Source organism: Mytilus galloprovincialis, chromosome 4 (genome assembly GCF_965363235.1).
Source record: "Mytilus galloprovincialis chromosome 4, xbMytGall1.hap1.1, whole genome shotgun sequence".
Lineage (NCBI taxonomy): Eukaryota > Metazoa > Mollusca > Bivalvia > Mytilida > Mytilidae > Mytilus > Mytilus galloprovincialis.
This window is the reverse complement of record NC_134841.1, coordinates 40,244,776-40,263,356: the sequence shown is the minus strand read 5'-3', so window position 1 is coordinate 40,263,356 and position 18,581 is coordinate 40,244,776. Positions and strand designations below refer to the sequence as shown.

Here is an 18,581-nt window from a genome sequence, read left to right as displayed (position 1 = left end):
CAACGTTTTGGTGTTTGAAGTTCCGCTTCGTGAAAAACCAACATCTTTACGAATGAACACCATTGAAAGGTTTATACTATCTGATAAAAAAAACCTACATGTATCAATTTCACATGACGGCGACAATGAACGCTATTATTAATACAAATTGTATAACTAAATGATAATATTAAGTTAAGATTGTCTGGGATGAGTTTATTTATTCAGCGATTGAAATTCATTAACAGTGTACTTCATAAATTAATGCGATCGTGACTCAAATCGAAAAGCCGTGGTCGTATACTTCTATGTTGATTTACACAAAGACCAATCAGGTTGTTATTTCAAGAAACATGTCATACTTACTTAATATGTTTTAAAGGTTTTGGTACAAGGAGAATATAAAAAAAGTCAATTCAATAATCGGTTCAACATGAACTTGATAATATTTTGACTGGTCAAAAATTGGGAAGCTAGAAGTATATACCAATTCAAACAGATTATCCAATCAGCAAGTACCAATACACAGAGAGAGAATTATAATATATATCTTACCTTTCCGATCACAAAAGCATGTACCAATACACCGACGAGGAGCATAATATGTTCATTATTCACCCGATCACCTCCTGAGCTTCTAACCGTTTTTGGTTAAGCATTTTCTTCTAAATCTATAGTGCTGTTTATATAGATTGCTGCATGTATGTTTTTTTTTTTACAATGGTGTAGCCCATCTTACTAATGCGTGTTGCATTCTGATTGCTCGGTTATACTGTTTTGTAAAACTAGATAACGTTTATTTGATGAATTTAAAATCTTTTTCGCCTTAGAGCGCAAAATATTCTGAATTTCAAAACGATCAAAGGTTGAAGTGTTGAAATATTCTTGCATCGATTGAATATGTTTGAAACTCAATGTTTAATATTTAAAATTTCTCAAGTATTAGACTTTAATGAAATAAAATAAATTAGAATTTTATTTGAAAATGCCTGTACCAAGTAAGGCATATGACAGTTGTTGTCCATTCGTTTTTGATGTGTTTTGTTATTTGAATTTTGCCATGATTAGGGACTTTCCGATCTGATTTTCCTCTGAGTTCAGTATTTTTGTGATTTTATTTTTATGATTCCAGTCTTAAAACCCTGGATTAAAGTCCAGATCTATTCTCAGTAACTTGTCGCCCAGTATGGTCATGTTGCTTTGTACCAGTATATAAATCGCTTCAACCATGATAAAATACAATTATAAGATACAGAAGTAAATAGTTTGTACCGTAGATGTATAAACAGATTTATTTCTTCCTATTGATATTCGCAACTTTTACTATTTGTTAACCGCAAATATAGATTCTTGAGAGGGCATGATATTTAACGAACATTTTTGATTTATTGTGTCATTGTCATAATCGACGAACACGATGTTAGGGTGCCATACATTGTAGAGATGAGATAGGGAAAAGTGCGACTGACTTCGACTCTTATAATGCATCGATAACTCGACGTTTTGTACTAGGAACCTGTCATAGCCGACAAACTCAAAATGATTAAAATAGTTGACAGTCTCTTATATTTGCGAATAGATCGTGAGTTCATATTCGGCGCTATTGTTGACTACATTATTAATTTCAAAATTTTATTCCTACCAATAGTATATTTCTATATTTTAGAAGCGAACGACTTCATCTAAGTCCTTCCAATGTTTCTCTTGTACTTTCGTTAAAAGTAAATTGGTGATGTTCATTTCAATGGAGCCGTGTTATAATAACAACCTTAACATCATTTCTATGTCATTTTAGTCTCTTGCGGAGAGTTGTCTCATTGGCAATTACACCACATCTTCTTATTTTTATAAGTATAGTTCTTTTTTTACTTTTATAAATACTAAATTGCAGTGAAAGAGTATACCATCAGGAAATGCAATACCGGGAAGAACAATATTTTCTTATCTAGATAGTTTCTGAGGTTGTCTCTTGTTTTTACATGACGTAAATATTAAAGGTACAGTGTACCAACACTGTCTGAAGTTTGATCCCAAACAATAGTTTCGATGCAATAACTTTCTTGCAACCAATGCAGACAAAACAAAAAGAAGAGAAAAAGCCATACATGAACATTAAAAAGAATGTAATACAAACTGTCTCCTGTGCCTTCAATTTACATATACGAAGTGGTTACGAGCAACAAATAATTTAATAATGACTATGTTAGAATTCGTGTTTTTCAACATACAAAATACTACCGACAAAAAATACCATGCTATGATCCATTGTATTGTTTATATCATGTAAAATTATAAAATAACATTGCAGAAGAAGATATTTTTGTCATAAAGTTCCTTTCTGTTCAGAAGTAAAGACACACTTTTGAAAATGGGACGGTTCACTGAAAGTTATTTATTGAATTTTCTAAGCATTGTTTTAAATTTTTATATGTCGGAGTTTTATAGATAACTATACGTTACTTATATGATTTATTTCGTCTATATAACTGTGGGATAGCACTTGGGTCATTTTATGGAAGAGATGAGTATTGGAGACATTCAGTACTATCTCCCTATAAAAAAATAAATGATACCCTTTATCAAATACTATTTGATAAAATATATTAAATTGAGAATTGAAATTGGGAATGTGTCAAAGAGTCCTAACTCCGACCAAAGGGTAGAAAACACTGGAAGTCCACCAATGGTTTTCAACACAGCGAAAAAATCCGCATACGGAGTCGAGCTTAAGGGGGTAGAACTTGGTTCAGGGAGATAACTCATTAAATCAGTAATGCGTTTGTAAAAGAGGGACAAAAGATACCAAAAGGACAGTCAAACTAATAAATCTAAAACAATCTGACAACGCCATGGCTAAAAATGAAAAAGACAAACAGAAAAACAATAGTACACATGACACAACATAGAAAACTAAAGAATAAACAACACGAACCCCACCAAAAACTAGGGGTGATCTCAGGTGCTCCGGAAGGGTAAGCAGATCCTGCTCCACATGCGGCACCCGTCGTGTTGCTTATGTGATAACAAATCCGGTAAATAGTCTAATTCGGTAGGTCACATTCAGGAAAGGGAAGGGGATTGTAGTTACGACGTAAGGAACATATCCGATATCATTTGTGATACGGTTATTTCATAACGGTCAACCAACTCGTGATGGCGTCCGTAAAAAGTAAAAGTTTCATCAATGTATTTTAAGCATTTACCTGAAACAGAGTGGAAATAAACTATGTTACCTAGAAGCTTAGAATATATTTATGAAAGTGGTTGACACAAACATACTGATGATTTTATGAGTTATCTCCCTTAACCTAGGTCTATCTCCTTAAGCACAAAAAATAAAATGTGTACTAGTTGAGAGAAAATGGAAATGACACTAAGGTCCATTTTTAGTTCATAATTGTCTCACTGACAATAGTATCCCAACGTCTTAATTTCTGATAGTGATTTTTAATAACATATTTAACCTTGAAAGGGATTTTTGAGTTTAAATAATTGTATCAACTCTTCTCATCACCAGACATGACAAATATCTGAAACATGACTCATTCAGATCATCGTCCTAGTGACAACAGCAATATTACACATATACAGCCATGTTCAGTTCTCCTTACAGACATTTTGGTTTTTGATGAAACAGTACAACACTGTCGCATTTCGAAATGTGAAACCAAAGGCTGCAAAATTGTGCAATTTTAATTACAGATGCTGAATTCACTAGCAATTTGACCAAGAAGTCATATTTTACTAGAAGTTACGGTGATCTGAATTGTAAATCGATAGATGTCGTCTACGGATTAGAGTGCAACCTTTGCCGATTGGTATATGTCGGTGAAACAAAAGGAAGTCTAAACAAGTATGTGTGGTCATAGATCAGACATTAACCTCAATGCTAACGACATTCTATACCAGCATTTCAATCAGCCCGATCATTCCATCGTTTCTATGACAGTTCGCATTATCGAAAAGATCTACCATAACTCTAACAATCCTAATCTTTCAATGACTCTCCGTAGACAAAAAGAGGACTACTGGATTAGACAATTGGGAACTGCGACACCTTATGGTCGCAATGACAAAATTGATGGTATAGGTATTATATCTAGTACTTCGTGTAACTCAGTGAATGTGATGAATATTTTCAACTCGACTCCTCGACGTAGACGCAGTCATGGTAATCGTCATCATACATCACCTTCTCTGTATTATGTATCTATTAATGGCTTGCTGCCATTTATACAAAAGCCGTTAGGTATTCATCACATTCGCACGAAACTTTATTCATTACCCCTTTCAAAACTTCATTCTCTGTTCAATTTATGTTTGGAATCCACTGTTACAAACCCTCATTCAAACCAATACAAACTTGAAGCTATAATTTCGGATATTGCACGTCACAGACTTTTCAGGCCAGTACGCATTGGCAAAGATGAAAAAAAGAAAAGATCTTTCCTTAATCTTTCCTTTGCCAACAAAGGTATTGATGGCGTCAACTTAGGCAATATCCTTCATCATAAATTAGTTCAACCGAAAATACCTGCTTATTTCAAAGACCAGTCTGTATCAATAATTTCTTATACCTATACCAAACCTATTGCAACTAAAATTTTCAATTACAAACACGTTTTGTAGAATCTCGATATTGACGACTTCATGTCTAAACCTCCTGATTGAACTTGTGCTAGTTCCCAATTCACATATAATCCTGCTAGCCACGTTATTACCGGTGACATCAAAAATGTTAATAACACTTCTCTACGAAATGTGTTATCGAAAGGTCCGAAATATTGTGAACCTAAATCCATAAATTGGAAATACAACTTTAAAATTTTGATGGATTCAGTTCAGGATTATGCCAGGCAATGGGTTAAGCGCGAGAAGGAAGACGTAGACACTCTTTCAGAATGGATTAAGGCAGTTATGTCGTTGATACAAATCAGAATTAAGAAACTAAATGGGTCTATCAATGCCCATGCTACGTCAATCTTTAAAGACCCAAATGATGCAAAACACTTATCCTACCTCCATGACAAATATGTTGTTGACCCCGCAGATAAAGTCCCAAACAACATCGTTTTTGTGTGTAAAACTCATTACATTAACTGCTTGATAAACGAATTAGATATTGAAAATTCACTTGGAAACTCAACATATACCCTCACGACACTTACCAAAGAGGAAATCCTGGATAATCATAGGTCTGTTCTGTTTTACTTTGGAATTTCAACCAAAGATGAAGAACTGGATCTTCCATCACTGTATTGGATACCTAAACTACGTAAGTGTCCTTACAAACAACGATATATTGCTGGGTCTTCCAAGTGCTCCACGAAACTTCTTTCTAAATTATTAACATCAATTTTATCAGCAATCAAAGACGGGCTTCAAAGTTATTGTGAAACTGCCTATTCTAGAGGTGGCGTGAATCAGTTTTGGATACTTAAAAAATTCCAAAGATCTTTTAGAGTACATACAATCTAACTCTCTTTCATCTTGTAACAGTATTAAAACATTTGACTTTTCTACTCTTTACACAAGTATTCCACATTTCAAACTAAGAGACAAATTGAAAAAGTTGGTATTGCTTTGCTTCATAAAAAAAGAATGGCCAATGTAGATACAAATATCTTGTCTTAGGGAGGGATGAATCCTATTTTGTAAAGGATCACTCTGATTCAAACAAAGAATTCTCTGAAACTGATATTATCAAGATGCTTGCTTTCTTGATTGACAACGTTCGGAGGACGTGTTTTTCAACAGACTGTCGGCATTCCAACGGGAACAAACTGTGCCCCTCTACTTGCCGACTTGTTTCTTTATTATTATGAGGCTGATTTACTTCTTAGGAAGAAAGATAAGAAGTTAGCAATATCTTTAAACTGTACTTTCTGCTATATAGATGTTCTTTCACTAAATAATTTAAAATTTGGTGACTATCTGGAACGCATCTATCCCATCGAGCTAGAGATAAAAGATACTACAGATACAGTTAAGTCGGCCTCATATCTTGACTTACATCTAGAAAATGACAATGAGGGTCGGTTGAAAACAAAACTTTACGACAAAAGAGATGATTTCAGCTTTCCAATTGTGAACTTTCCATTTCTTAGTAGCAACATTCCAGCAGCACCTGTATACGGGGTATACATCTCCCAATTGATACGATATTCCCGTGCTTGCATTTCCTATCATGATTTTCTAGATAGAGGGTTGCAGCTCACAAGGAAGCTATTAAACCAAGAGTTCCAAATGGTGAAGTTGAAATCATCCCTTCGTAAATTTTACGGACGCCATCACGAGTTGGTTGACCGTTATAAATAACCGTTTCACAAATGATATCGGATATGTTCCTTATATCGTAACTACAATCCTATTCCCTTTCATGAATGTGACCTACCGAATTAGACTATTTACCGGATTTGTTATCACATAAAGCAACACGACGGATGCCACATGTGGAGCAGGATCTGCTTACCCGTCCGGAGCACCTGAGATCACCCATAGTTCTTTGGTGGGGTTCGTGTTGTTTATTCTTTAGTTTTCTATGTTGTGTCATGTGTGATGTTGTTTGTTCGTCTTTTTTTTTTCATTTTTAGCCATGGCGTTGTCAGTTTGAGTTTGACTGTCCCTTTGATATCTTTCGTCCCTCTTTCTTAACTATTCTTATAGCATATCAAAGACATAAATAAATATATATTTATTTATTGCAATATTTTATTTTTTTTATCATAAACAATGATTTTGTAAAGCAATATTTCAATAATAAATAATTTACAACACACGAAAAAGCATTGATTTATAATAATCTGTTCAATCATACAGAACTGAATATTATGCAACCAATGTTAAGTTTTCGTCCAAGTAAAGTGGTTTTTATACATTTTCAAATACAATATAGTGGTAACTTTTGAATGAAAACGTAAACTATTTATAATGTACACGAAAAGATAGCATTAAAAGTAAAATCATCTTCATTTCAAGTGCTCTGTAAACGCTTCACATCTGACATTGAAAACGATGTCTTACTATGCACAGCGTAAACGAGCGCTAGATTTAGTAGATAGAAAACATTTTCATTTGAACGAGTTAACTGAATTTTAGAAAACGCATGTAATTCAAAAGTGTAGCAATTCAGATATTGCAGCATAGAGTACCAATAAATGTCTCTAAAACTTTATTTATAGGAAAACATCTAATTTGGCCATGCTCTGAGTAAAAAACTCGGATTGTGTTTGTTTCGTATAGTACACTAGTGTAAGATTATACATGTGTTGTAATTGCTATAAATCTTACAAAATTGCATGTGTATGCAAATAATTATCTAACATAACAGCCAAGGCCATGTGAAAATTATGTGAAATGTATGGCTTGCATTGTTTTATCCACATAAATATTTTCAAAGTCATATTCCTCGATTTATATCCGTCTTATAATATATATATAATCATAAACTGTTATGTTACATTCTTGAGCATATACTAAATAAATTAAAATGAACAAGCACGGCACTATCTGATAAATATAGTTATACATCCCAATAAATGTGTTTTAACAATTACTAATATATCGTTATTATATCACCGTTTATACACGCACAAATAAAACAAAAACTATAGATCACAGAATCAATTTGTTATTATGGCTTATATAAATTCCGATGTCAAAATTGTATCAGTCCATATTCTTGGTAATAATTATCGTACACTATTTAATTTTAAATAACCATCTTAACAAACCGACACTTTGCTATGCGGATTAACCAAATTGATAACTATTGTAGGTATCTTTTATACGCTTTAACTAATATCATTTTATACTCTTTCTTCCGGGTAAATATTTTTTATGTGAATTTGAGAAAAAAAAATATGTAACCATCCAGGTGTAGAAATATAATAATCATTCGTAATCAAATTGACTGAGTTCATATAATAGTAAAGTAACCCAGAAATACGTATTTGTGTGTTAAGACACAACTGTGAACTTTGTATCATTTACAAAATCATCAAATAGTAAAGGAATTAAAAAAGATATACTTTTAAAATAAATGTTATAATAGTACCATGATATTCAGAAATCGATATATTTCGATAAAAACGAAAAGAGATTACAAAAAGAAATATAACGACTACCTCATATAATTTTATTTTTGAAACGATAAAAAAGTGTGTATCAACATGAGTTAGCCCTTCAGGAATATCTTTTAAAGTTATGTCTTTAGATATGACTATGACATTTTCAATGTTTTGCATACTTATTTCGTGTTTCACTCTATCAATTTCAAACAGACAGTCTGGCGAGACTTTAAATATTGGAGTAAGTAAAAATATAACATGTCTACTGTTTTCTATGCTGTCTGCCTCTGCGTCATAAAATGACTCTCCGCCGTAAAAGTCGCGATCTTTTACGCATATTTTGAATTTCCATTCGTTTTCTAGTTTTGGAATAAAGTATTTTTTTATCCAAGGTATGCAATCCCCGCCATATGAAACAAAAACGTCATATGTGTATTTTTTACCATATTTCTTTTCAACAATCTTTCGAAAAATGCGGTAAAAAAATATAGCTATGTTCCATCGTCTATTGTATAATAAAACTATTAAAGTCAAGATACAACTTGTTCCTAACAAAATGGAAGAGACAATCAGCCATATTGAATTTCTACAGTGGGAAAACAAACCATGCATGTTTTCATATGCATCAAGTACGGTTATAACAGTTCCGTTTAGAAGTGTACACTTGTATGATCTGCTGTCTAGATTGACTTTTGTTTCTTGAATCCACTTGATAAAATCCAAATTGTCACAATTACATTCAAATGCATTGCCATCAAGAAGAAAATATAAACCATGTTTTAGGTTCATTGAATCCGCCCAAACACGAGTTTTATAATCCACTGTTGGTAGTAAGTTACTTATAAGGTCAAGTACTTTGATATCATTTAGAGAAATGATCTCACTTGGAGTGGACTGAAACAAATTCGTATACAAAGATAATTCTGATAGATGATCAATATTAATGAATAAATTTTCTGGTAAATTATTAAGACTATTATCTGACAAATCCAAATGATTGAGGTATTTAAATTTTCTAAAATGTGCTATAAATCTTTTGAAAAACATGTCATCTGAACTAGTATGCATTATACGAAACAAACTAGCACTTCTCCGCAAAAGATATTTTACATTTATAAAATTAACAAGCTCTATTGTGTACAATGTCAAGTGAAAATGACCATCTAAGACCAAAGTGTCAGTTTTGTATGAGGCGTTTCCTTCAAAAACTACAGCATTGTTTGTATAACTAAACGACACATCTAGGTAAGTCAAATTGCTTCCTCGACGTATAAAGAATAATCTAGAAATATCCTCACACAGAACATTACCCAAAACTAATTTTTCTAATGAACGAGGCAAATAAATCACATTGTTAGACAAATGATAATCTTTTCCGTAATATTGACGAAAATCATTTGTGTATAGCTTATATCGAACTGGAATATAAGAATAGTCAAATGTTTTCAATGCAAGAGATTTGTTAAAAAATGTTTTTAACTCGTCCATATGTCTACCATAGGCAAACGCAAACCTGTTTCCTTAAAAATATAAATGTTTTAAACACTCTGTTCTATCGAATGACAATGGCGAGTTTTCATCAAAATCAACTATCCCGTTGTCTGATAAATCTAAAGTTTCTACACAAATTGTTTTCAAATATCTCATCATGGCTGTTGTGACTTTTAATGAAAACGGATATTCATTGTTATTGAAAATGGGACAGTTAAGGCATCGAAAATTCATAATTTCAATAGTCTTGCCTTCATATGGTGACAGTATGTTAAGAGCCTGTTTCAGATGCATGCATGATTCTTCAAAATGTATTTTGGTAATTTTAGGAAAAGGGACAAAAGCATTGTGTTCCATCTCCAAAAAATTTGAATGACATCTAGTCAGTTTCAATTCGTCTAAATTCGCTGAAAAGTTTTCGAATGTATACCCTCGTAGATATTTTAAAAAACAAAATTCAAACGTTAATGATTTCAGATTTTTCAGCCCTTGAAATCCTATTCCGAAAATCGGATTTGGAGCCATATCTAATGCTAAGAATTCTAGCTTTTGTAAAACTGCAAAAGCTTGATCAGGATAATGGTATAAATCCAGAGTCGGTTGATTCGGAATATTCCGTCGTATGTCCAGATTATTCAAATTTTGCAACGGCAAAAGCATTTCTGTTGTATAGACATATCTCAGGTTCAAAATGTTGTCAGCCATATTCAAAAACTTCAATCGGATTAATCCATTAAATGCATGTTCCTCCATTATGTGAAGTTTATTTTTAGCCAACGATAAATTGTGTAATAAACTGTAATTTTCAAAAGAGTAGTTACTGATACGACGAATTTTGTTTCCACTAAGATCCAGAACGGTGATATCACGTGGAAGTGACTGTGGAACTTCGCTAAAACCTCGTCTACTACAGTCCGCAAACTTAACCCGTTCTGATAAATAATCATAAACTGTTATGTTACATTCTTGAGCATATACTAAATAAATTAAAATGAACAAGCACGGCACTATCTGATAAATATAGTTATACATCCCAATAAATGTGTTTTAACAATTACTAATATATCGTTATTATATCACCGTTTATACACGCACAAATAAAACAAAAACTATAGATCACAGAATCAATTTGTTATTATGGCTTATATAAATTCCGATGTCAAAATTGTATCAGTCCATATTCTTGGTAATAATTATCGTACACTATTTAATTTTAAATAACCATCTTAACAAACCGACACTTTGCTATGCGGATTAACCAAATTGATAACTATTGTAGGTATCTTTTATACGCTTTAACTAATATCATTTTATACTCTTTCTTCCGGGTAAATATTTTTTATGTGAATTTGAGAAAAAAAAATATGTAACCATCCAGGTGTAGAAATATAATAATCATTCGTAATCAAATTGACTGAGTTCATATAATAGTAAAGTAACCCAGAAATACGTATTTGTGTGTTAAGACACAACTGTGAACTTTGTATCATTTACAAAATCATCAAATAGTAAAGGAATTAAAAAAGATATACTTTCAAAATTAATGTTATAATAGTACCATGATATTCAGAAATCGATATGTATTTCGATAAAAACGAAAAGAGATTACAAAAAGAAATATAACGACTACCTCATATAATTTTATTTTTGAAACGATAAAAAAGTGTGTATCAACATGAGAAACACGACGAGTGCCAATCATGGAGCAGGATATGCATATGTTTTAGGATCACCCAAGATTGTTTCCGTTTTTTTGTGAGGTTCATGTTGCTCAGTTGTTTGTCACATTCAGTAAGTTGTGTTTCGATTGAAACTATTTTTTTTTCAATTTGAGAATTGCTTTACCGTAGCAAGTATTTTTGTTTACTTCATACCTCTAAAGAAAGCCGTTAATGTGTTGCTACATTGCATAATTTTCGATGTTTAATTTCATTTAAAAACTATAGTCGCAATCATATGGTTCGAAAAGAAATAAAATGTCTTTTTAAATAACGAGATCAAGGCAAAACTCGCAATAAAGGAAGCTCCTTCAGATGAAAAAAACAATCAATGGTTCTTGAAGCAGGTGCTCACATTTCGATTGATTAGTATTTTATTATCGATCTGTCCGAAAACATACTCATTGGACAAGAAACCTAACCAATTTACAAAAACTTCGTCAGTATCAACAAAATAAAATCATTTAAGCTTTATTGATTATTTTCTGTCGTCAATCAATTACGTACGTTTTAGTGAGTGCACTTCATATATACAAATGAACTTAACATGTATAAAAAGACATTGAGTTTAATATCATGATAATTTCCATAATATTGACATAGAATGCTGCCCTTAAACCAAACCATTGCGAACGTGATGATTTCAACTACTTTTCATTGTCGCATTCCAATATCAAAGCTAAAGCGTATTCCCTATCACGTTGTATGGCGTTTAAATATTTCAACTGATAAGTCACGCTCATGTTTGTTCATTTTACTGACGTCATTAACAGGGGTGTGCCCAGAAATAAAAAAACCCAACACTGTAACATGTTATAAGGAAGATTCCTACTAACTGGGGAGCTTCGATGGGCCTTCTGAGTGGTCTAAGTAGTCAAAATGCTGTATCACTAGCCTGTCAACACCAAGGTTAGTTCGAATCCCGCACATGGCAAGTGACTTCGACTGCAATCTTTATTGAGAGTAGAATTGTAAGTTTTATATCAAAGGTCAGTGATTATCTCTGAGCACTCAGGTGTCGTCCATCAATAAAAATTGATCGCCACGAAATAGTACAATAGTGTTGAAAGTAGCATTTAAACACATATCGATCAATCAATACTTTTGTAACTAAAGTCGACACCATAAACTTTGACGGTCACCATTACGATATGTCTGTAATCTTGCTGAAAATCTGCAGCGACAGGATTTTCTACTGCTCTATTCGAACTACTGCTGACCCTGATTTTAAAATCATCAATTATTTATGTTGAAGTATCATCCCATATGTCAACTGAAAAATGATCGATGGAATAAGGAAAATCAACATTTATATCCAAGAAAAGGGTTACTCTATATAGGTGCATTCATAATAATATTAGTTTTTACTTATCGAAGGCACTAATTTATAAAACACAAAATTATTGTATTTATTGGCTCTTAGTGATGTTTAATAGCGTATTTGAATAAATTTTCAAAGACTTAGATTTACTACAATGCAAACAATTCTTATCTCTATTTTAGAACATGTAATTTAAACTTGTTGAAATAAAATTAGTTTAAAATGTCAAAGGAAGCTTTAAGAATTCCTTTTTTTAATTTAAATTTATTATGCATGTCTCTATACATAGTATGCGACGCGTAACAGTTTATAAGTAGGTGTTCTCTTATATGCATTTGATACGGTGCATTTATTATGGATATATTTCAGACTTTCAGACTTCATTTATGAAAGGAAATCTATAGAGCAGAAATTTGATTTTTTTTTTTGTATCAATTTAAAATGTAGATTCAAATATTTTTCACTTCAAACGATAAAGTAAAACTTCTTCAAAACTTATATATGATGTAAAGTTCGGCGTCCGCAAAAGAGAAGCAAAGGCAAGTGTTTATCTCCTCTTCACAAATACGTATTTCATTGAATCTCGATATTTATCATGTTTATAATTTTTCTAACAATGACGTTTTACCTCCATAAGCCTGCAAATGTCATGGCGGGTCACATATTGCGAATGATTCAATGAAGAATTAAAAAAAATACACTGATACAAGATACTGCGGTATAAATAAAACCCACGTATTTGTCAAATTAAGGCTTTTGGAAACTCCAAGATTGGCCGCTAAACTTCAATGCATATTTTAAATAATATCAAGTAATGAATATGAAATTATATGCATGTCACGCATCAAAAATATATATTATCAAACAAGAATATGAGTTCTGAATTCCAATATATAATGGTCAATTCAACTGAACAATCACGAACAATGCAAGATGCATTTATCATATAATTCTATATGTTTAACCATAAGTTTGATCAAGAAGTTTTTGAAGCCATTATTATTTATTACAATATTTTGCTAACTATTTTTTACACTATTTTGCTAACTATTTGATTTTACAATATTTTCCTTTTAAATAACCCTATGATTTTTAAATACATAGGAGAATTTGGAAGTGTATTTTACATCAAATCACTACAAACCCATAGTCTTAATTGTTGCCACATGATGTCGAAATCATCGGTGTCATCTGGCCACTGGATGAATGATACATAGTTCCAAATATAAGTTAGTTCTGTTGGAATGTCTTTCAATGAAATATCCTTTGCTAAAACTATAATGTTTTCTATATTACGTATCCTTTTCTCGTGTTTTACTCTTTCAACTGCAAAAAGGTAATCTTCTGACGATTTAAAAGACGGAGTAAGCAAAAATATAACATGTCTACTGTTTTCTATACTTTCTGCTTCTGTATCAAAATAGAAACACCCGGGTAAGAAGTCACGATCTTTGAAACACATTTTGAGTTTCCACTCGTGTTCTAATTTTGGAATTAGATAGTTTTTAATCCAGGGTCCACTATCGTCCCCATACGAAACGAAAACGTCATATTTGAAGCTTTTGCAGTATTTCTTTTTGACAATGATTCGGAATTTTTGGTAAAAGAATAAAGAAATTTCCCATCTTTTACTATATATCAAAAATAAAAAACCTGTTACGAAGCACGTGGACAACAAAGTTGAGGCAACGGTAAGCCATGTTGAACTTTCACAATGGGAAAACAAATCATGCATCTTCTCGTAGGATTCCCGAACAGTGATTATGGAACCATTAACAAGCGTACATTTATACGAGCGACTGTCAAGCTTGACTTTGGTTTTATTTATCCAATCAATAAAGTCCAAATTGTCACAATTACATTCAAATGCATTATCTTCCATTAGAATACTCAAGCCGTGTTGTTGATTCATTGAATCTGCCCAAACTCGTGTGTTTTTATCCAATGTTGTTAAAAGATTTTGTCGAAAATCTAATAATTTAATGTTTGTAAGATCCATGATTTGCCGGGGAACCAAATGGAATAAGTTTTTGGACAAACGTATTTCTGAAAGATATGTCATGCTTTCAAATACATTTGCAGGTAAAAACCACAGGGAATTTTTTGACATATCTAAGTGTTCTAAGTATTTTAACTTCTTAAATAGTTCCTGTATTCTCGAAGAATAATGCTTATTTTCAGGGTTCATGTGAATATACAAACTAGCATCTCTCCATTTTAAAGTTTTGATTTTTCCGTTATTCATCAGTTCTTCTTGAACTATAAAAGAAGAATACGGATGACCATCAATTACCAATGTTTCGATTTTCTGAGAGGAGTTCTTTTGAAAAAGAATACTTGTAAGAGAAAAACCAAAAGAAACATCTAAGTTTGTCAAATTGCTTCCTTCTGGAATTAAAAAAATTCTTTGAAAATCATAACATAACACATTACTTAGAAGTAAAGTTTCCAAGGAGCGAGGCAAAATAATGACTTCAGAAGATTTACTTTCAAATTGCTGTTTCTCATGAACAATGTTTCTATCTAGGTCGTTATTGCTCAGTTCATATTTAACTGGAATATATGAATAATCTAAGGTTTTTAAGTTTTTACAGTTTTGTAAAAAACTTTTTAATTCATCCATTTGCCTGCCCTTCGAAAAGGCGAAACGGTTCCCTTTAAAGAAAATATTTTCTAAACATTCTGGTCTATCATACGACAGTAACGAATCTTCCTCAAAATCAACTATCCCGTTGTCGGATAAGTCTAACCATTCGACACAAATAGTTCTTAGATATTGCATCATTACTTTTGTGATTGTCACTACAAAAGTATAATTTTCATTATTGAATGCAGGACAGCTCAATCCTCCGAAATTTATTAGTTTAAACCTTTTACCACGATAAGGAGATAAGATATTGAGTGCCTGCTTTAGATGCATACAAGTTCCGTCTAGGTTTAACTTGGTCATTTTTGGAAAGGGAAGAAGAATATCATTTTCTACATGAACTAAATGTAAACGACACACCTTTAAATTTAACTCATTTATGTTCGAAGAAAAGTTTTCAAACACACTGTTGTTAAGATATTGCAAATAACAAAGTTCGAAAGTCAACGATTTCAACTTTTTCAATCTCCTAAATCCTTTTCCAAAACTCGGATTTGGAGCCATGTCCAATGCAAAGAAATCCAACTGTTCTAAAACAGCAAAAGCGTTATCAGGGTAGTGGTACAAATTAGTTTCAGACTGTTGCTCCATGTTACGTCGTATATCTAGGTTTCTTAAATTTACCAATGGTAAAAACAAATCCGACGTATAGCTATGCAACAAATTCAATTTGTTTTCTGACATATCCAAAATCTTCAATCGATTTAATCCAACGAAACTCTTATCTTCTATATGATGAAGTTTGTTTTTCTTTACGATCAATTTTTCCAATATTCCGTACCGTTCAAAATCATAATTGCTGAGATTTTTAATATTGTTCTCACTAAGATCCAGTATATTGATATCATTTGGAAGAAAAGACGGAACTTGCGTTAGTCCAATATTTTGACAATTGGCTATCTTCAACTTTCCTTCTTTTGATTCCATAAACGCAATGTCACAATGTAAGGATGTCACAAAGCGAATAAGCATGAACGAAATTGCCACGTATTCAAAATAAGGCATTCTTACGAAGTTACGTGTGTGTCTGTTTACTTTTTTCTCTCGTTTCTTCATATACTGAACAACATACTTCTTTTAAACGCACAGAAGAGATTAGTTAAGAAGTAGTTAATTTTTTTTGTAGACTGAATTACATGCTATTAATTATAACTCATCGATGAATTATAAAGTATATATTCCGTACACAGTTTTAGACATTTTAAATATTTTTTCGTTTAAAACTATTTGCATATTACATCAGCTCCATAGTTGTATCTAGTAACTTTAAATTTTGGTTAGCAATTACCCACTGTAAGAACTATAAATAAATTAGCGAGTTTAGAGTCGATGATCAGTTAATATATTCCATTAGTTCCCGCCTTCTTTATTATAGGATTAAACACATTTTTCCTAGAGGTTATTGATGTGTAAACTCGGGTGATTAACTCACAAACTTAACATAAAAGTCCTTCGAAATGTGTTTAATCCTTATAATTCTTAATTCAAAGATATTAAGTTGTTTTTGAATATATCAGAGTGAAATCGATACACAGGGAAGTAAATGTAGGTCATCACTCCGTCTCGTAAAAGACTAACAAAGTAAGAATTAACAACACATTTTGCTAAATAATTATGTCTTTAAACATATAAAAGAAACAATAACAGAACATCAAAAACGTTCAATGTGAATAACTGAATTTTAACAGTCAAAAGTCAAATAATCCGGATTTGTAATCCACGCCATCAATGTGTACACGCAATACACAACTACACAGTTCAAAAGTGTCACATGTTAACTGAAATTGAAACTGCAGTTATGAAATACTGAATTTGCTGCAAATCCAGACATTTTGTGGTTTTGAAGAGTTGACTGACTGTTAACTAGAACGTTTTGATTTGGTATATCAAGAGAGCGGAGTGGGGTTCTTTCGGTGGGAACAGATTGTCCAGTTTCTGTGTCTATAACATTATTTTGAATTGGAGAAATGGCGGTAGAACTGGAAGTAGAAGGAGCAACTGGTACAAGTGCTACTGATGTTGAAGAATTACCCGTTGCTACCTTGTCTAACACCGAACTGATGGTATGCTTTTGAACCGTGCTCGGTCTCCTGCAATATGATTTTAGACTTTCCTCACATTTATGGTCTGACATAAACATGATGCTCCTGTCTGTTAAACCAGCATCACTCATGGCGGTAATAGCTGTAGATCTGAGTGAATGCCCTGTATAACGTTTAACACCAGCATTTTTACATATGTCGGGCATGAAAGCTGAGAAGTTTTTAACTTTCACAGGTGTTACATTATACCATGTGTTGTACATAGATGGACAGCGTAAAGCTTCTTTGCAGCATTGGTTGAACAGTGATTTCGCGGCTGGATCACATCTGGATAGAAAGTGCTTTATTGTAGAAAGAGGACAGGACGGAAAATTGGGTACGGCATACATTCTCTTATCTTGTGTTTCTTCTGTTGCGTCGTCTAGTCCACCTTGGTGATTTTTTTGGTGTGTTTCATGCGATATTGACAGAAATTCGGATCCCATTTCATCGCTTTCAAATTTGAAGGAATTAATGCTCAATTGATGATGAAATTCTACCCCACGGCTGACGAAATGTATGCCTAAAAGGTACCATACTCTGAAACGGAGTGCTACAGGGTCCTCTTTTTTCATAAGGTATGTATTTATTTTAAGCAATTCAGGAGTTGTTATTATAGGGTGATGCTGTGTTGGTCTTGACAATCCATTGCGCAAGTTAAGTTTCAGCTTAGCACTCAACATGGAATTTGCTGCATAATTCTGAATCACGGACAATGTCAATGCCACGGCCTATGTCTTTCAGATGTCTGTTCAAAGCAGCACGTACATTTTTTAAAGAATTTTTGTGGTATTCCTGTGCATGCTCTTCTGGCATTTTCAGAGCCCTTTTGGATATGTTTTGAGGTTGAGCCTCTGCATAAAATTGCCTCAAACTGCTATTAAGACAATCAACAGACACGGTCTGAAAGTCCAAAGTGCTTGCCAGTCTTTCAGAACACCAAGCTGAAAAGTGATAATGTACAAATATAGTTTTATTTCAAAAAAGTTCATTTGCTTATGTTTATTTTTATCTACGATATATAACATTAACACAAGAAGATATTTTTTTTTGGTTACTTATGTTGTTTGGTTGCTGTCTAATAAACCTATTTGTATAGAATACATGTATACGCCCCATCTCCTTTCATTTCATATTTTCTAAAATTTATCTTTGTTTTGTTGTATTTCATTAATTAGGTCATATAAAACATTGTGTACAACTGGAATCTCAAGTTCTTTTTTTTTACCCATGGGCATTGCGTGTAAACAATGACATTGAAAAGAATCGGTTCTA

General features: G+C 32.5%; 1 protein-coding gene and 1 pseudogene across 1 annotated transcript; both read right to left on the bottom strand.

The window, feature by feature from the left end:
* Positions 1 to 7,605: 7,605 nt before the first annotated feature.
* On the bottom strand, positions 7,606 to 10,999 carry LOC143070589 (uncharacterized; annotated as a pseudogene).
* A 2,393-nt stretch (positions 11,000 to 13,392) lies between these two features.
* LOC143072134 (toll-like receptor 2) lies at positions 13,393 to 16,629 on the bottom strand. Its single transcript, XM_076246947.1, has one exon. It carries the CDS (start codon positions 16,279 to 16,281, stop codon positions 13,702 to 13,704), a length of 2,580 nt encoding a protein of 859 aa, XP_076103062.1. The 5' UTR covers positions 16,282 to 16,629; the 3' UTR covers positions 13,393 to 13,701.
* Positions 16,630 to 18,581: the final 1,952 nt, after the last annotated feature.

Excerpts from the sequence above, each read along its gene's own strand:
- LOC143072134 (XM_076246947.1), bottom strand. The coding sequence starts at position 16,281 with ATGAAGAAACGAGAGAAAAAAGTAAACAGACACACACGTAACTTCGTA.